The 19,688-nt window shown below is 34.9% G+C and overlaps 1 protein-coding gene across 1 annotated transcript in view; it reads left to right on the forward strand.

The window, feature by feature from the left end:
• Nucleotides 1–17,501, forward strand: part of SEMA3C (semaphorin 3C) — a 206,575-nt gene extending 189,074 nt beyond the window's left edge. Inside the window, exons 16-18 of the mRNA XM_069586671.1 lie at nt 8,462–8,529; nt 10,833–10,963; nt 14,693–17,501. Coding sequence (XP_069442772.1) covers nt 8,462–8,529; nt 10,833–10,963; nt 14,693–15,106 — 613 coding nt within the window. The 3' untranslated portion in view covers nt 15,107–17,501. The remainder of the gene's footprint in view (nt 1–8,461; nt 8,530–10,832; nt 10,964–14,692) is intronic.
• The last annotated feature ends 2,187 nt before the right edge of the window (nt 17,502–19,688 follow it).

The raw sequence follows: 19,688 nt of genomic DNA on the forward strand, positions 1-19,688 counted from the left end.
GTTACTCTGCAACACAATCCTCTACCTGCAGCCCTTAAAATATGTCAAGCAGCATTTAACTTTCACATTTACCCAGTGTTTATCTTTTTTGTTTTATATGCTTCAGATATCCTTAAACCTAACTTTCCTAGGGTTTCCTTGTGCCATTTAATTCTTCTGTATTCAAACACTTGTCCCAGTTCAGGCAACAGGAGCTCGCTCCAGAATGGATACCCTGAATACTTTTGAAACCTTGATAACCATGCTTTACCCCCTGCAATGGTGAGTGTATGATTATTGGTTAGATTAAGAGGTTCAGGTAGTCTGAGGCACAGTGCGTTTTAACCAAGAGAAGGCTTAGGAAGGAAACTCTGAAACAACTTTCACCAAGTTGGAAGGAAACACCAGTAATGAAATTATAAAGCAAAGAATATGCGGAATTTAGGATCAGTCAAAGTCACAGCTATTTTCACTCAAATTTTAGTATGGGTCATGATGAGTGACAAGGGGAAAACCAATGAAACATAGGGTCATCAGGAGACAGCAAATACGCCTAGCCTTGAGTGCCAGTGATCTTTCAAGTAACAGGTTGACAGATTAAAACAACCCAGCACTTCTGCATATCAAGATTATTCTGATCCTTTTATGCATTACTTCAAAGTATTTGTATCATAGGGAAACTATTTGCCAGGCAGTGGCAAAGAGCTGGACACGACTGAGCGACTGAACTGAACTGATTCTGGAGCTAGGCACATAACATTTAAAAAAAAAAAAAAAGCTACAAAAAGGCAAAAATCCCTCCCTGGAGGGAGAATAAGTTTTAGAAGGGGAATACAGACAATTAACAAGGAAACCGTAGGCATATCAAATAATGGTAAGACCTATGACTTTTTGAAGGGCAGGGTAGAGAGATAGGGGCTGTGAAGTGGGGGACTGCAGTAGTAAATGGGTGGTCAGGGGAGGTTTACTCAAGGTATATTTGAACAAAAGCTTGAATGTGAGGATGTGTGATGAGGATGAATGTGTGATGAGGATGAATGTGTGATGAGGATGAATGTGTTATGGCATTATTTGGGAGAATAGCATTTTAGAGAGAAGCACCAGAACCCTTAGAGCTGGAGCGTGCCAAGATTGTCCAAAAAACAACACCAAGACTAATGAGGCTATCTATTCTGGAATGAGCAGGGGGAAACGTAGGAAGAAATGGGATCAAAATGCCAGATGACACAGGATTTAGTAAATCAGCAAAGGACTTTTATTTAGAGTTAAGTGGAAAACTGCTGAAGGGTTTTTGAGCACAGGAGTAGTATTGTTTGAATTTTGTTTTAAAAAATTCATCTGGTGGGTTTGGCTGGAATCGAAGCCCTGGGATAGAAATAAAATGTGAGGAGAGGAAATAGAAGGTGCAAGACAGCTAGACTACTAACTGATGATCAACGTGAGAGAAAGTGGTGGCTTGGTAGAGCTGGAGGTGGTCAAAAGTCTTCTGATTCTGGATAGGGCTCACAGAATCTGCGAACATATTACATGTTGGGATGTTATAGAAATAGAGGACTCAGAAATAAGCCAGCTTTTCAGAACTGAACATTGGAAATATCTGCATGTCATTTCCTGAGAAAGAGAAGACTATGAAAGGCACAGGTTTGTGGGGAAAAGGACGATGTTAAGTTAATGATGCCTATAAGGTATTCAAGTGGAGTTGTCATATAGGCAGTTAGACATCTGAATCTGGAGTAAGGAAAAGTGGCCCAGATAATTTCAAAGTCTTCTGTATTAAAGGCATCAGGTATGATGAAAAGTCCCACTCTTTACCCAGAAGATTTTAGTATCTGTTTTCAAAGACCCATATTCCACCATGTTATTTTAAGATTTAATCAGGAGGTCTATGGCCTCTTTTCATTTCTACATAGAATTTCTGGACTTCATTATCCTGAGATGTGTCTGCACCTGGACACAAAGTATGAGGGAAGCAAATTCTAACTAATCTCAGATAAAAAATGATTTTTGTGCTCACTTGTGGTATTTTTGACTATATATTCACTCACAATTATGATAGCAGCAATATTTAAAAACTATTTTCATAACTATTACTAAGGCAGTAATTAATTTTTCTGGGTAAGCAGTTCTAAAAATTGGCATGTCTAACACCCAGACGGCTTCCCAGGTGGCAGAGAATACACCTGCCAATGCAAGAAATGTGCATTTGATCCCTGGTTCGGGAAGACCCCCTGGAGAAGGAAATGAAAACTCATTCCAGTATTCTTGCTTAGGAAATCCCATGGACAGAGGAGCCTGGCAGGCTACAGTCTTTGGGGGGTCACAAAAGAATCAGATACAACTTAGGGACTAAAGAACAACAAAACACTTGAAAAACAATCTTCAATCTATTATTAAACAAATTTAGTGCTCAAGGGAACTGAAGCACTACACTTTCTAAGAAAGAAAGTGATATAGGGACCACACAGTGAATCTTACCATAGTCCTATACACAAATCTGCCGTCTCTATGACACAAAGAAATTGAAAATGAGTACTCCTTCCCTGCAAAATTTTCAGACATTGGCTTTAGCCACCAAGCATTTTTATTTAACAAACAAAAACTATTTCACAATTAAAATTCCATGCTTTATTCAAAAACTATCATTGAATATTTGAGATTTTTTTACATTATAGAAGTTTCTGCTGAAATATGAGTTAACTTATTTGTTCTAATCTCCCACTAGTCTTTTCTAAAATGTGTACTTAAGCATAGTTTCCACATTGTCATCCTAATGCAACAAATTGTTATTTTAATCATATGCTCTTAATAAAGAACTGAAACGTTCTTGAAATTATTAATCTTGCGATATAATGTACATTATTAAACCTTGTACCATGGGTTTTCTGCTAGAACTAATAAAATAATTTAGTAAAGTTGCTGGATACAAAAATCTATTGTGTTTCTTTACACTAAATTGCCAGCATTCGCTGGATCATTGAAAAAGCAAGAGAGTTCCAGAAAAACATCTATTTCTGCTTTTTTGACTATACCAAAGCTTTTGCCTGTGTGGATCACAATAAACTGGGGAAAATTCTGAAAGAGATGGGAATACCAGACCAACTGACCTACTTCTTGAGGAACCTGTATGCAGGTCAGGAAGCAATAGTTAGAACTGGACATGGAACAACAGACTGGTTCCAAATAGGAAAAGGAGTACGTTAAGGCTGTATACTGTCACCCTGCTTATTTAACTTATATGCAGACTACATCATGAGAAATGGTGGGCCAGATGAAGCACAAGCTGGAATCAAGATTGCCGGGAGAAATATCAATAACCTCAGATATGCAGATGACACAACCCTTATGGCAGAAAGTGAAGAAGAGCTAAAGAACCTCTTGATGAAAGTGAAAGAGGAGAGTGGAAAAGTTGGCTTAATGCTCTACATTCAGAAAACGAAGATCACGGCATCTGGTCCCATCACTTCATGGCAAATAGATCTGGTCCCATCACTTCATGGCAAATAGATGGGGAAACAGTGGAAACAGTGGCTGACTTTATTTTGGGGGGCTCCAAAATCACTGCAGATGGTGATTACAGCCATGAAATTAAAAGATGCTTACTACTTGGGAGAAAAGTTATGACCAACCTAGACAGCATATTGAAAAGCAGAGGCATTACTTTGTCAACAAAGGTCTGTCTCGTCAGGGCTACAGTTTTTCCAGTAGTCATGTATGGATGTGAGAGTTGGACTATAGAGAAAGCTGAGTGCCAAAGAATTGATGCTTTTAAGCTGTGGTATTGGAGAAGACACTTGAGAGTCCCTTGGACTGCATGAAGATCCAACTAGTCCATCCTTAAGGAGATCTTTCCTTGGTGTTCATTGACTAGACTGATGTTGAAGCTGAAACTCCAGTACTTTGGCCACCTGATGTGAAGAGCTGACTCATTTGAAAAGACTCTGGTGTGGGGAAAGATTGAAGGCAGGAGGAGAAGGAGATGACAGAGAATGAGATGGTTAGATGACATCACCAACTCAATGGACATGAGTTTGGGTGAACTCTGGAAGTTGGTGATGGACATGGAGGCCTGGCGTGCTGTGGTTCATGGGTTGAAAAGAGTCGGACACGACTGAGTGACTGAACTGAACTGAACTGAATAACAAACCAGAAGAAAGAAAAATTAAGGGAGAATAATCCCATTTATAGCTGCATCAAAAAGAATTAAATATTTAGGAATAAGTTTAATGAAGGAGATAAAAGATTGAAACTGTAAGTCATTTATGGAAAAAATAATTGAAGAAGACACAAATAAATGGAAAGTTTTTTCATACACTTGGGTTAGAATATTTATATTGCTAAAGTGTTTATACTACCCAAAACAATAAACAGATTAAAGATGATCCCTATCAAAATTCCAATGATATTTTTCAAAGAAATAGAAAAAAGAATCCTAAAATTTGTATGGAACTACAAAAGTCCCTGGCTATCTGAAGCAATCTCAGAAAGAAGACTCTTGCTCCCTGACTTCAGACTGGGAGTATAGTCTTCAGATTACTATACAAAGCCATAGTAATCAGGAGAGTATGGTATTGGCATAACAGCAGGTACATAGATCAATAGAAGAGACTGCTGCTGCTGCTGCTGCTGCTGCTAAGTCACTTCAGTCGTGTCCGACTCTGTGCGACCCCATAGACGGCAGCCCACCAGCCTCCCCCGTCTCTGGGATTCTCCAGGCAAGAGCACTGGAGTGGGTTGCCATTTCCTTCTCCAACAGAAGAAACTAGAGAGCCAGAAATAAACCTAGGCATTTATGGTCAATTAATTTGCAACAAAGGAGCCAAAAAAATACACAGTGGAAAGGACAGTCTCTTCAGTAGATGGTATTGAGAAAACTTGACCTTCACGTGCAAAAGAAAAGAATGAAACTAGACTACTGCCATACGCCATGTGCAAGTAGTTACTGAAAATGAATTGAACAGTTGACCATAAGACATGAAACCACAAAACTCCTGAAAGAAAATGTAGACAGCAAGAGAACTCCCTACTCTTTAAACCGTTCTAATAAGTATGAAGTGATGTCTCCTTATGGTTTTGACCTGTGTGTGTGTATACACACATCTATAAGATATTACTTGGTCTACCCTTACCTGTCTTTGGCTAGCATACTGGGAGTTTCATAAAAACTATCTATAGTATTTAAATTCTCCACATTATTCCCAAATTTTTTAAAGCATACAGTTTTAGTGAATGCAAAACATGTTTGCTGTATGAATTATTTCCTAAATTCCCATATGTAGTAGTTCTTTTGTTTGGAGATTAAATAGCAATAATGTAAAGGATCATTTGGAGTATTTTTATCTTATCTGATAGTGTTAACTACTTTAGTTTTATTTTCGATTGCACTGTAACTAGAAGACAAAGATCATGCAGAGGAATTCATAGGCATAAAAATCAAAAGCGTGTCCCTTTGTATGGAAACAAAGAAGTACAGCTATACTTGGAAATCAAGGGAGGGTGTACTTTGACATAATAAGGTTGTTAATGTCATTGGCTGAGTAGTTTCTTTTTTTAAAAAGACATCTTTTTCATAGTAACATTTTACTGTTTTTCATAGTAAACAGCGTTAAGCATTTTTCCTCTTTATCCTCAAGCACATTAAATATTTGTGCATTTGTATCAGTTCAGTTTAGTCACTCAGTCGTGTCCGCCTCTTTGTGACCCCATGGACTGCAGCACACCAGGTTTCCCTGTCTATCACCAATTTCCGGAGCCTATTCAAATTTAAGTTCATCACATCAGTGGTGCCATCCAACCATCTTATCCTCTGTTGCCCCTTTTCCTCCCACCTTCAATCTTTCCCAGCATCAGGGTCTTTTCCAATGAATCAGTTCTTTCCATCAGGTGGCCAAAGTATTGGAGTTTCAGCTTCAGCATCAGTCCTTCCAATGAATATTCAATACTGATTTCCCTTAGGATTGACAGATTGGATTAACTTGCAGTCCAATGGACTCTCAAGAGTCTTCTCCAAGACCCCAGTTCAAAAGCATCAATTCTTCAGCACGCAGCTGTCTTTATAGTTCAACTCTCACATCCATACATAACTACATACAATTTAATCTCTAATGTTATTTATTCTGGATATAGCCATGTAGTTGGAAATGTTAAAACAAGAATAAATTTACCCTTCAAGTAAATATCTGCTTTTTACACAGCAAGAAAATAATCTCATTGTTTATCTAAAAGAATAGAATATAATGGAGGAAACTGACATCTTGAGCCAAATCCCCAGTCCCGCATGCAGTGTAATATGACTGTCTACCATCATGCTTTCACGATGTTCTACAAATACCTAAAAGGGAATCTATATGTATAGAGGGGGCTTCCCTCGTGGCTCAGACATTAAAGAGTCTGCCTGCAGTACAGGAGACCCAGGTTTGATCCCTGGGTGACAGATATGGAGAACTCAGATGGCTGCCTTATTGTTCTCATTGTTAAAGCAAAGCCGTAACAATGTTTTTCGATATTTAAAAGTCCAGAAGGAATATGATACTGCAAATTCAGATTGCTAAGCATAAAGGCCCATGTACTTGAGTAAACCATAACATAGTGCTGATCCTGTGACAATAAATTAAACTATTGTGAACAATATTGCTTACTTGCTGCTGCTGCTGCTAAGTCACTTCAGTCGTGTCCAACTCTGTGCGACCCCATAGACCGCAGCCCACCAGGCTCTGCCGTCCCTGGGATTCTCCAGGCAAGAACCCTGGAGTGCGTTGCCATTTCCTTCTTAGACAGCTGAAAATGACCAGTTCAACTATAAGAACTATCACGTGGTTCTCATACAATATATACTCACAAGTTGGCTGGTAGTAAATAATTGTGTGACTTCATAATATACCAAATACAATGCAGTAAAAACCTGATTTAGGACCTATTCTAAAGTACAGTATTAATCATAATTCCTGAGACAAGAGTGACTTCCACTAGTTTGTGTTTGTAATTGTCGAGAAATACTCAACTGAATAGGGATCATGTGGCTTTCGGGGGAAGAGAATCCTTAAATGACACAAAGTTTTATACCTATATTTCATAAATAGATTTATATAATCCTTTGATTATATAAACTATTATCTGTTTGCCATAACTTTTTTTTCATTATTATTGACCTTGAGGTTAATCATGATTTGCAGATTTTATAAGCCCAGTGTTAATATTTTCTTTCTCTTACTGAATATTTTAATTTATCATTAAGGATAAAAATATTAAGAGAAACTTCACTAGCCCAGTTAAATGATATGCTCATCCATATATACTTTTCAGAATTGATAATAAACAATCAGTTTACACCTGTTAATCACAATAAAGAACATTCTGTTCCTTCTCCTTTATAACAAGGTTCATGTCCATAATTCATTGCTAAGGTCATTTCAATCACTCTGTTTTGATTTGTTGTATTATGTAATATAATTGACACTAATAGATAAGTGAATCTAAGACAAGAAATTAGTTTGCAAATAATTTTAAACTTTTATTTAAATAGTGAACAATTTTAAAAGGATGAGCTAAAATTTTGAAATGCTTAAATCGATGATATGTAATAGCTAAAGGCAATGATTGAACCTTGTTTGGATCCTGAATAAACTTTTAAAAAAGCATAAGGAATATTTTGAGTAGCAAAGCTAGTGAAATTTCAATATAGAATGTACTTTATATGATATCACTAAATAAATATTGATATGGTTAGTATAATTATAATGTTATGTAGAGAAATTACTCATTCTTAGAAGGTACATACATTTAAGCATATAAAATTATCATGTCTGCAACTTATTTTCTAAAGATCTTCATATATGTGCATACGTAGTATATATATAACATATACTTGGATATGAGAGGACATATAAACGTGGCGCAACACAGCAATTTATGAGTGTAGGTTGCCATCATTCATTGTATGTGTATATCCAAGTTTCTACAGTCTTGAAAACTTTTACAATAAGAGCATGAAGGAAAATGCTTAGTCTAGTAAATGAAACATTTTGCTTAACCTTATATAAATATCCATTTTCTTTGTTTCTCTGGTTCTGGACACTTTTTAATGTTTCTGGAAATGGTTTGAAAGTAAGAAAAAATTATAAAGTGGAAGATGCTAGTAAGTTTATACTTTGGAGGTTATTGTATTGGAAAATTTTCTAGGACTGTGTCTAAAATAAAAATTTACCCTACTGATTTGGAATCTAGCATCTGTGTAGGAAGTACATATAATAGGAGGTTCATCTATCCTGAGTGATAGATAGGGAAACTCTGAATTAATTCAAATTGAAAACAAAGTGCCCACATGATATTTGAAGCACTGAACAAAAAATATGGGTAATCAGATCCTTTTTATTTATGAAACCTTAGGCAATCATAAGATTGCACAATTTAAAATGAAGTCTTTTAAATACATCATAATTGGCAGTGTTAATTCTAAGTCGCTTGTATATATTTCTGCACTTCATAGGAGGAGCCGAAGACAAGATGTGAGACATGGAAATCCACTGACTCAATGCAGAGGATTTAACCTAAAAGGTAATTAAAAGCGGTCAAACTTGGTAAAGAGTAGCAGTGCTCCATATCATATTTTAGTAAGGGAAATCTGTGATAAATCAAAATGTATCATTTTAAATAAAGATTCACTGTACAAATTAGAGGCATTCATTATGGTCATTAAAAATTAAATATTATTTGTACATATACTAAGATTTATGTAAAAGAAAAGTCCAGGAACACAGATATCCTTAGATATGTTACTTGGTAAGTCTTTCACAAAGATAGTTATTATAGATTTTTCTAGCCATTATTTTCTTTCTGAAGAAAAAATGTACTTTATTTTTGTTTACCACTGAAGAAAAGATATCTTGTTTGTTTTTTTCCTGTGATAAATAGCATAACAGAATTTACTATTTTAACCATTTTAGAGTGTACAGTTCTGTGGCATAAAGTATATTGATGATGTTGTATGACGAGTACCACCACCCATCACTGAAATTTTTTCATCATCCCAAAGTTAAACTCCATACCCATTAAACACTAACTCCCTATTCTCCCTTCCCCAGCTTGTAGCAACCACTGGTCTAATCTGTCTCTATGATTCTAAATAGTCTAAATATCTCATATAAGTGGAACCATACAATATTTGTCCTTTTATAACTGGCTTATTAGCCTAATGTCTTCTTCAAGACTTCCTGGGTGGTTCAGTAATAAAGAATCTGCCTGAAATTTAGGAGACGCAGGTTCAGTCCCTGGATTGGGAATATCCCTGAGAGAAGGAGATGGCAACCCACTCTAGAATTCTTGTGTGGGAAATCCCATGGACAGAAGGAGCCCAGCAGTGAACCAGACAACAACAGTGTCTTATTTAGGGTTCATTCATGTTGTAACATGTGTCAGAATATTTTTCCTGCGTAAGGCAAAAATGTAACCCATCGTGCTTGCGTGCGTGTGTGTGTGTGTGTGTGTGTGTGTGTGTCTGTCAAGGAATACTTGCACTGCTTCTAATTTTTGGCTCTTACGAGTTATCCTGCTCTGAATTTTACAGTTTACAACCGTACTATACACTTTCAGCAGTCTGGCCATGTGTCTTACGATTAATCTAATTCCTTTCTTCCCATCCTGACATGGAGACATTATGTTATAATTTTTCCGCTGAACCCCTCCCTCCACCTCCACCCCACCAGACCTTCCTCGAGGCTTACCAAGGTGCTATAGAGGTTCTGGAGTTCATGGTTAACACAGACTCCTGTCGCTAACCTTTGTGAGCACAGGCCTTTTTGTTTTCATTTAAATAATGACATTCTTGTCACTAGCTACACAAACCACAAGAAGAAAATTAAGACACATTTTTACCTAATTGTTTCATACGTATAACTGAGGGAATCAATCCAGATTACTATTTCTCTGTTTGCTGAGTATTTTAGAAATCTGTGTGTCAGTTCCCACTTACAGTAGCAGTAGTCATAGTGGTAAGAGTATTGGCAACAGAGGTCATGAGGAACAAACATCAGTGTTGATTTTTGTGTCAAAATCTGAGCTAAGTGCTTTTTAAAATAAATTACGTCACTTACTGCTCAAGAAATTATTCTAAAGTCGGATCTATTCCTATTCATACTTTATGAATGAGATTTCTGCCCATGTCTAAGCTACCACATAACTATACTGAATACTCTTCCTAATTTAAGAATTTAAGTATAACAATGTCTGAAAATAGCTGTTTTAGAACCAAGTAAAACTGAAGCACAGAGATGTTAAATAACTTCTCTAAGGTTATACAGCTGGTAGTGATAAAGTCAAGCTTTTACCTCAGGTATCTCTGAGGTCAAAGACTATTTTCTCAACCAAGGCATCCCTCTGTGGCCACACCTTGCTTTCTGCCTTTTCCCAGTGTTTCTGAATTTCATCTGTACCACACTGAGTGTGGCGTTTAGGGGTGGGATGAACCTGGCCTTGGTATTGCCTGGCACTTACTCTTTGCCTAGGATATGTTTTTTCATAACTCACAGCCTATGAAAGCTGAGAAAATGTAATTCACAAAGATGTTGTAATAATTAAATGTTCAAGGTGATATTAAGTGCATTCCTTGGTGTAAAGTAATTCTTTTTTTTTTTTTTTAAAGTAATTCTTGAATAAACATTGATGCCCTTGTATCTTTCTCTCCTTCCTTTTAGGTTAAACACACTAAACAATGTATAAACTTGTTAACTAATTAAGACTGTCTTTGGGCTTTGCTTTAGTTGCTCACAATTTTATAGAGAAATAAACATTTATATAAGAAAATAGGATCCAAATTCCATTGCTTCTCTCTCATTCTCTCTCATTTTATTTTTGCTCTTCAGCATACAGAAATGCAGCTGAAATTGTTCAGTATGGAGTAAAAAATAACACCACTTTCCTTGAGTGTGCCCCCAAGTCTCCACAGGCATCTATCAAGTGGTTGTTACAGAAAGACAAAGACAGGAGGAAAGAGGTGAGTAATGCGGGAGCAGCAATCAATCAGGGCTTGGAAAGAGCACTAAATCACCATCCCTCAGTGAGGCACAGATCAAACAAAAAAGGAAGGGCGTACGAACATCCTTTAATGTCTTTGGGATGACAAGTGCCACCTTCTTTAAAATCCTTTGTCCATTGAGTTGATGGATTAATTAGAAATCCTATCTGCCTGCTCACCTCTATAACACAGTGATTAAAGCAAGAGCTTGCACACTCAGATGGGGGTGCTGATGTAAGGAGGCATTTGTAAAAGAAACAAGATGTGCGCAAATCCAGAAGCCAGGTTCTCACACAACAGCACCTTTGTGTGATTCACAAGATAAAAGGGGCTTTTGAAAAAGTTCAATTTTTCTCAACAAGAAATTCCACTTAACTATAACCTTTATGATAAAGAGCATTTTTCCACTGTGTGGTAATGCTTCCATTGCTTTATTATTCATAACTCTTGGGGGTTTGTTATAGGTAATGTGTGGAATCATTATTTATGGGACCATTGCCTTTATTAAGTGATAGGTTAAAAAAAAAAAAAACCTTGACTTTCAAATGAAAGGACACTTGTATTAACCTTTCACTGATTATAAAGAGCTGTTTTAAAAGGAAAACATTGTAAAACAGCATAGAGTGAAATATTATAAATAATGAATTCCATAATATTGATGTCACATTGTCCTAACTAATGAGGGGATGAGAAGAAAAATACATATGTATATATAAAGCCTTAAAGTACCCGAAACTGCAGTGGTGTTAAGAGTATGTCACAAAGCGTGATGGAGGGAAGGGAAGAATAGAGCCTTCAGCACTTGGGTGTTTTCTGTTATGCAGTTTCCATACTACATATTAGGTTAATGAGAGCTATGTAGAATGGATACAGTCCTAAGCGAAGCATTGCATCAGAATTACTACAATAGATGTTAGCTCTTTTTGAGGAAATGCTTTCCAACTCTCAGACCTGCCTATGCAAAGATGTTATGAGCTGTTTAGGAAATTTTGTGTTCCCTGTCACAGGAATATTAAACCATAAGCTGATGACGACTTACATAAGATGAGACTTAAATATCTGGGAAAAGATGGGCTCAGTGGACTTCAGGGCCCCTTCTTGCTGCAGAACTTTATAAAATTTTTAAATTTTTTTCATTAATAAAAAATATTGAGGCTTGTTTTGTTGCTATCTATCACCAAATTAGTCTTGAAATATCTGCAGTCTAATTAATTTTAAATTGTTTTGAGTGGATGTGGAGCATAAGAATGATCGCCTTATAGACTACTCTGGGGTAGAAGTCATAATGTATGACGGTGATGATCATCATACAGGGATGGATTCTTAGGCTTGAACATGTCGTGTGGACACGAACCATCCTGCCAAAAAAGTCTGTATATGTGCATGTGAGTTGGAAAGCCACAGCTCAAACAGGGGCTTACCTAACATAGATAAAATGCTGTTCTTTTATTCAGTAAAAAGTTCAGTGGAAAAATATGTAATGGATGAATATAATTTCTATTGTGTAAAATTAAAATATATGAATATATACAGGCTTGACTACATGTCACAGAAATTAACAAATGAAATTTTAAAAGGAATGTATCTTGTGTTTTATCTCTTTCATGATATTTATAATGTTTTATTTCAGAATTTCAAAAATGTGGAGACATGCATAGCTATCTTGATTTTTCTCCCAACCTCAAAAACAGAAGAATACTATAATTTAAGATAATGAAAAACCTTAACCCTAATTATGAAACTCTGGTCTGTCTAGAATTTAAGCAGAGCACATTTCCACTCACTATCACTTTATTTGAATAAGCTATTAATATTTAATTAAATTTATCTTAATTCTTCCTCAGTAATTTAGGCAAACATACACATATTTCTCACATTTATGATGTGTAAATACTGAACTTTTTTTTTTTTTAGTAAGACAAGTGGTAAAAACTTTCAGAGAAAAATGCAGATAGTTCCTATTGAATAGCATAAAGACTAAAAGCCCTCCTCTCCTCCACTTCAGTACTCATTCCCACTTCTCAGAGTATAGGCTGCTAAGAATTATATAGTCCTCCAACTAGTCTCCATAATTTTCCTATTTTCCTCTCTTTCCTTCTTTGTATCTCTTTCTCTGTGAGACACACGCACACTTTTCAGTATTAGTATGTATGGAGCCACTTTATTTTTCTTGGCTGCATAGTATTTGCTATAGGAACATACTTTGCCTTCACTAAAGCTATCTACTGATTACATTATTTCTTGTTTTTCCTCTTATCAGAAGTATCAGGTAGGGACTTCCCTGGCAATCCTGTGGTTAAGACTCCATGCTTCCACTGTAGGGGGCATGGATTCAATTGGAGAGCAAGGATCCTGCATGCTATATGGTGTGGCCAAAAAATAATTTAAAATTTTTGAAAGTTCATGTGAGTGAATATCTGCATGTTAGTTAGACCACGTATTCTATATAAATTCCTATAAATAAAATATCTGCACTGAATCTTATATATAAACATTAATGAATATTATCAAATTAGCCTCCAAAATTTTTCTCAATTTCATGCAAATAGAAGAGACTCTCTATTTTATTTCTGTATGCATTTATATATGATTTAAGATATTTCTAAGGCATATTAAAGCTTTAAAAACTGAATGAACATAAAAGCTTTGCTTTATATGTTTCAGTCCTTTTTCTTAATCTCTCTTTTCTAGTTTGGTTCTGTTCATATTTCAGTGCTATATTTTTCCTTTTTCTGCTTTTTTATGTGAGTTACTTTTTATGTAAAACAACCTATCTTTGGTTTGTATTTCATTAATAATAAAATATGTACTTAAATAGAAATTTATCATTTAGAAAAACATTTCACATTCATTCTTATTTTTCTTTGGGTCAAATTTCTTTCCCTCAATGAAAGAGCATTCCTGAGTATATATATGAAGGAACTACTTACCACTTAGGTTTTTGTGTGTTCACTGATAATACTATAGCTGGCCCTGTAAGGAAATGGATTTCAGAATTTAGCTTACATCCAGAAAATAATATTTTTCCAGCATAAACCTGTAAAATAATTAAATATTCACCTCATAGCTTATTACTTTTCCTTGGAAAGTAAAATCACTTGGAGTACTTATAATAAGTTCCAGCTTATTTTTAGTCATTCTTTGTGTTACATAATTGGAAAAACTCCTTGATAATGTTCAGAACTCTGCCTCAGCTTATACAATTATTAGTTAGGAGAATATTCATTCATTCATTGAAAAAAAAGGTAAAATTCAATGATTTAATTATGGCTTCATGTTCTTACTCAATATGTATTTTTGTTACAATAACAGGCAACAAATACAGGGTAAAATAGGTAGTTTAAACTGTGAATTTCATATATATATGTTGTCTGTAATTTACATTCTAGAAACATTCAAAACTCTCACTTAGATGTGAATAAACTACTTCTACCCAAAGGGAATGCACTTTAAGCTATTTGGGACAATATGGGTGATACCTTTACTTTCTCTTTAATACATTCAGTATCCCTGAAACCAGATCTCCTGTGCAAAAATAAATAAATAAAAAATAAAGAGGCAATGGAATTTGCCAAAAATGTGTGTCCACTAAGATGGAAGTTAATTAGTACTCAATACTTTTGTAAAACTTATGAAATTCTTTTTACAAGTCACACCTTTTTAGCATATATAGAGTTGAATTTCAGAACTCTGATATCTCTGTTTTAGGTCAAACTGAATGAACGAATCATAGCCACTTCACAAGGACTCCTTATCCGCTCTGTTCAGGATTCTGACCAAGGATTGTATCACTGCATTGCAACAGAAAACAGCTTCAAGCAGACCATAGCCAAAATCAACTTTAAAGTTTTAGATTCCGAAATGGTGGCAGTTGTTACAGACAAATGGTCTCCATGGACCTGGGCCGGCTCTGTAAGGGCTTTACCCTTCCATCCGAAGGACATCATGGGGGCTTTCAGCCACTCAGAAATGCAGATGATTAATCAGTACTGCAAAGACACTCGGCAGCAGCATCAACAGGGAGAAGAATCTCAGAAGATGAGAGGGGACTACGGCAAGTTAAAGGCTCTCATCAATAGCCGGAAAAGTAGAAATAGGAGGAATCAGCTGCCAGAGTCATAATGTTGTCTTAAATGGGGCTTATGCTTCCATTAATAAAGGTCTGTCTTCAGTGATCAAATTTTTAGCAAAGAATTTACCCTTGGGAAATTCCTAAAGAAGGTGGTTTCTCACTGAGAAAGGTGAATGTTACATGAACTGAAATGAGTATGCATTTTCTTGTATGATATTGACAACCCTAGACATGTCATGGTCCTCATGGTGCATAGAAAGATTTAACTTAACCTAGATTTTATTTATATCTTTATGTACCTTTTCTTCAGAATCAATATGGCGGCTATGAAACTAGAATTCTTACATCCCTTAATTGAATGAGGGCTATAACCTGAGAGCTTCTATCCTTGCTTTAAGGATTTAGGTTTCTAATTGATAGTCATCTGTATACAAAAGCAAATGCCAAGTTCACAATTTTTACATAGCAAAAGTGAAATAAATGCTTGTAACAGAGTCAAAAGAAATGTAGAATAAAAAATAAAGACAAGGAAGAGGGAATCTAAAAGTTGCATAAAACACTAGCGGTTCATTAAAAGATAATATGGAGTTTATATGCTTCCAGTGAAATATGGTATTAGTTATTTTTATGACGGCAAAAATTGTCAGTTGCTGATATCCGTCACTGATCTCTGTTCCCTTGTTTCAGGAAGATAAAAGGAACCCTCACCAATAATATCTGACTGGAGTTATGTCAGTGAAGCTTTTAAGTTTATATTGTCACATAGTCATCTTCCAAACAACAGCACTTTCCTTTTTGGAAGATATTTAAGTTATTTTAGACTCAGAGAATATAATCTTACACAGTTTAATGGATTAATATGTTTATTCTAATTTTGTAGTTTGCATGGCAAGTTAAAAAATATAAGAAGAAAATTTTTTTGAAATACCTAACTTGTATATGAGGTCTAAAACCATCAAAATGGGAGAAAAAAGAAAAACAAGGTAAAAAAAGAAATTTTATTGACAGAAGTTTATTAAAAATATTACTAATTTTTAACTTCAGTAATTAATTTCATTGGTTAGTTTACTTTACCAACATCAGATACCATTATGGAATTTTAAGTCACCAATTCTTTTTTTTTAATGCTCTTTTGTATATGCTGGAGAGAGACTCATCTTATGGAGAAGTGAAAAAATTTCTAATTTGAACAGTAATAGACATACTTTATTTTAAAAGAATGTTGGTACATCATATTCACTGGTATATAAATACAAATGTGGTAAGTCTGTGATGAATAAAATAACTATCTTATTATTATATACTTGGATCCTGTGTTTACAGTAATTTAATATTCATTTTTTTAATTCCAAATACCAATTAGATGGGAGAAGTATAAAATTTTCTTCATATTCTCGTATTTCTTTTAAAAATACAGCTTTTGCTGTTTTGTTTTACATTTAACAATTTCCATGTTTCCAGGTGCAAAGAGAAATTATATGATATACCTAATCAAAATCTGATACAAAAGTTTTATTTGTAGTTAACAATCCATAAAGAAAGAAATCAAGATAAATATGTTACTTTTCTAAGCACTATAGTATAAAGTGTCAAGAACTGAAATCATTGTCAAAATTAATCACTTATCAGAATCTAAGAATATGAGTAACTTATTTAAGTGGTAAATTATGATATTACAAGGGGAGGCCTCAATGGAGCAAAAGTAGCAGTAACAAACACAACATAAATAATGTTTCTTCAAAAAGAAAGGTATTAATAAAAGCTATTGTTCCAAATGTGTGTATGATTCTAAAGTAGCCTCTAAAGAAGTTTGTTATACAAATAGTTCTTTATTTCCACTCTACACGCACAAATAGAAATGTGTATAAAGCTGAAACCATCTTCTGTGTTCATGGTCAATCTATTCTATGTACAGAGTTAAAAGTAAAATTGTTTTAGACTCAAAGGATAAAGTAAATTATACAGGTCCCCTTGCTTCATGTAAACGCAAACTGATAGACAATAAGGGTATTTAGTTTTATAACATTATTTGTGCTATTTAATGCCTTCTGCTTTAAACATTATTATATTGTATATACTTTTATCACTTTACTTTTAAAATTATAGAGACCCTTCTTGAACAAAACTGCCAAATGTAAAGAAAATTTTCTTTCTCAAAAATATTGTTAACACACACTAAATGTTGGTGGTTGATTGGTTGATTTTACTTTGTGTAGTTTGACAGTTCAATGACTTGATGTGTTTTTCATTTGTATTGTACATAAAATTTCCTAGAAATGCACTTTTTTTCAAAGTGTAGGTTTGTGAATAGATTCTAGCATGATGAAACTGTCATTACAGTGAATGTTCACTCTGTGTAAGGAAATGTAGTTAGCACAGTAATATTTAATTGGATATTGAAGAAATCATGTGCCTGGCAAAATAAAACATACTGAATTCCCCAAAGATGTCTTTAATTTTCCTTTTTAATATTGAGTTTATAATTTCTTGTTGATATGATAGAATCTGCTGACTCTTACAATTGTTCTTATTTTCCCCATTTATTTATTTGTGTGTGTGTGAAAGTAATGCATCTGGATATTCCAAAATTCAAAATTTCCAGTAGGATACACTTGAAAACTTTCCTTGTACCTCTGTGTAAGTCCTGCCCCAGAAGCACCCAGTATTGTCAGTTTTTGTGTATATTTCCATGATACGTTATACACAGCAAGCAAATTCATATTTGTTTTCTCTTTAAGAGACATTTTATATCCACTCACATCTGTGGACATTATTCAGACTTGTGTCTACAGTTGGGGGGAAAAAAAAGTATAGTTTATAAATGCTTGAGTGTGGAGCCAGACTGCCAGAATTTGAAGTCTTATCATGGGAAAACTGCCGAATCTCTTTTCTCTATTCTATAAAAATATTCCAATCATGGTTGGTTTCATGGGTGTTAGACTTGTTCAGTCACACATATTTCTGTGGTCAGAAGGATTCATACTTAGTTTAATGCTCTGTTGTCACCTCTTTGAAATTCTTAATAATTTTAAATAAGGAGCCCTGAATTTTCATGTTGTACCAGATGCTGTAAATTACATAGCCAATCTGATTCTAGGTGTTCAATAATTTCTAGCAGTTTGTACCAGGTAAGGAGGGACCTCATTCAATTTAGTAAAGACAAACATAAATTCCAAAGTCCAATACTTAATTCTTTCCTCCTTTTTCTCAATCTTCACCACAGTGTCCCTAAATGTCAAGTAGCCCTCTGCATGACTTCAGAGGTAAATTACTGCTGGGAAATCAGTTATCATGTCCTCTCCCAGTCATGTCCGACTCCTTGTGACCTCATGGACTGTAGCCTACGAGGCACCTCCGTCCATGGGATTTTCCAGGCAAGAGTACTGGAATGGGTTGCCATTTCCTTCTCCAATTCTAGTATTTATTAATTAAAATTATTATTAAAGATAAAAATTGCTATACTTAATAAATACCTCTTTTATTTTATTTATAGCTTTTGCCCAAATTAATACCTGTAAAGTGTTAGGGCAGAACTTATATAATAATTGTTCAATAAATACCTTAATATTTTATTTATTTTGAAAGTACCCTATTGCTGCAACAGGAAGGAATATTTCAGTTGTGTCCTTTGACAAGTTAAATGCCAATGGTCTAGGCCGGGGAGCCTGTAATCAGTAGATCAGATGATACCTTACCAGGGTAAGACTTTATATGAGCCTTAATAAAAGTGAGGGGAAGGAAGCCACACGGAAAAGAACAACTGTAAATAAATCTCCACAAATTTTTCAACCTGATGATTTTGAACTGCTCCCTAATTGCTTCATTTCCCAGTATCTTGCTTATATTTGAATTTAAAATTATTTTTTTAAATCAATGCATTTCTTATAAATTTAGTATTTTTCTGATGCTTTACATTTCATACCCAAATTTTAAGAAAACAAGAGAATCACCATTTCCTGTATTTACTCTTCTGGCTATAAAGAGAGACACGTCTCAGCTTTGTTTTGCAGCACAGTCAAGTCCACTGAAAGCTTTAATCTAGACAAGTAAATAAACAGACTAAGTAAAACGGTTACTCAACAAGTGGCATTGAGAATTTCTTTGAATTTTATGCATGGTAACAAAACTCTGGAAGACTATTGTGAAAAGTAACTTCCTTATAAGTGTTTATCCCCCTGTCATTTTATCCAATCACCTTTTGCACGGGAATACAAGCCCCTCTGCAAAGTTAAAACCAGTTGCAACAAATTTTGTGTATGTGCCATTGAGTGCACTTCATTGTCAATGAACTGTTTTTCCTAGTGGGCCTCTGGTATGTATTTCAATTTTTATAATTTCATAACTTTACTTTCTTGGTGCACAGATACTGAGAACTGGAAGAACTAGCTCCAAAATAAGAAAATGCCATCTTTACTCTACTGGCTAATGCATTTGTCCTTTAACCTCATAACACAATACTTTCCACCCAGGTTGAATTGTGTATTTCTCAGGGCTATTATGTTGCCATGCGTGAGCGTTACTTAGATAAAGTGCTATTGAAGAATGAGATTATAATAAACACATTAAAACTCTTTATTCTTTGTAAGGTTACCTCTCAAACCTCAAGTGCAAAAGTAGGGTGAATTATATTCC

The sequence above is a fragment of the Ovis canadensis genome, chromosome 4, assembly GCF_042477335.2.
Source record: "Ovis canadensis isolate MfBH-ARS-UI-01 breed Bighorn chromosome 4, ARS-UI_OviCan_v2, whole genome shotgun sequence".
Classification (NCBI taxonomy): Eukaryota; Metazoa; Chordata; class Mammalia; order Artiodactyla; family Bovidae; genus Ovis; species Ovis canadensis.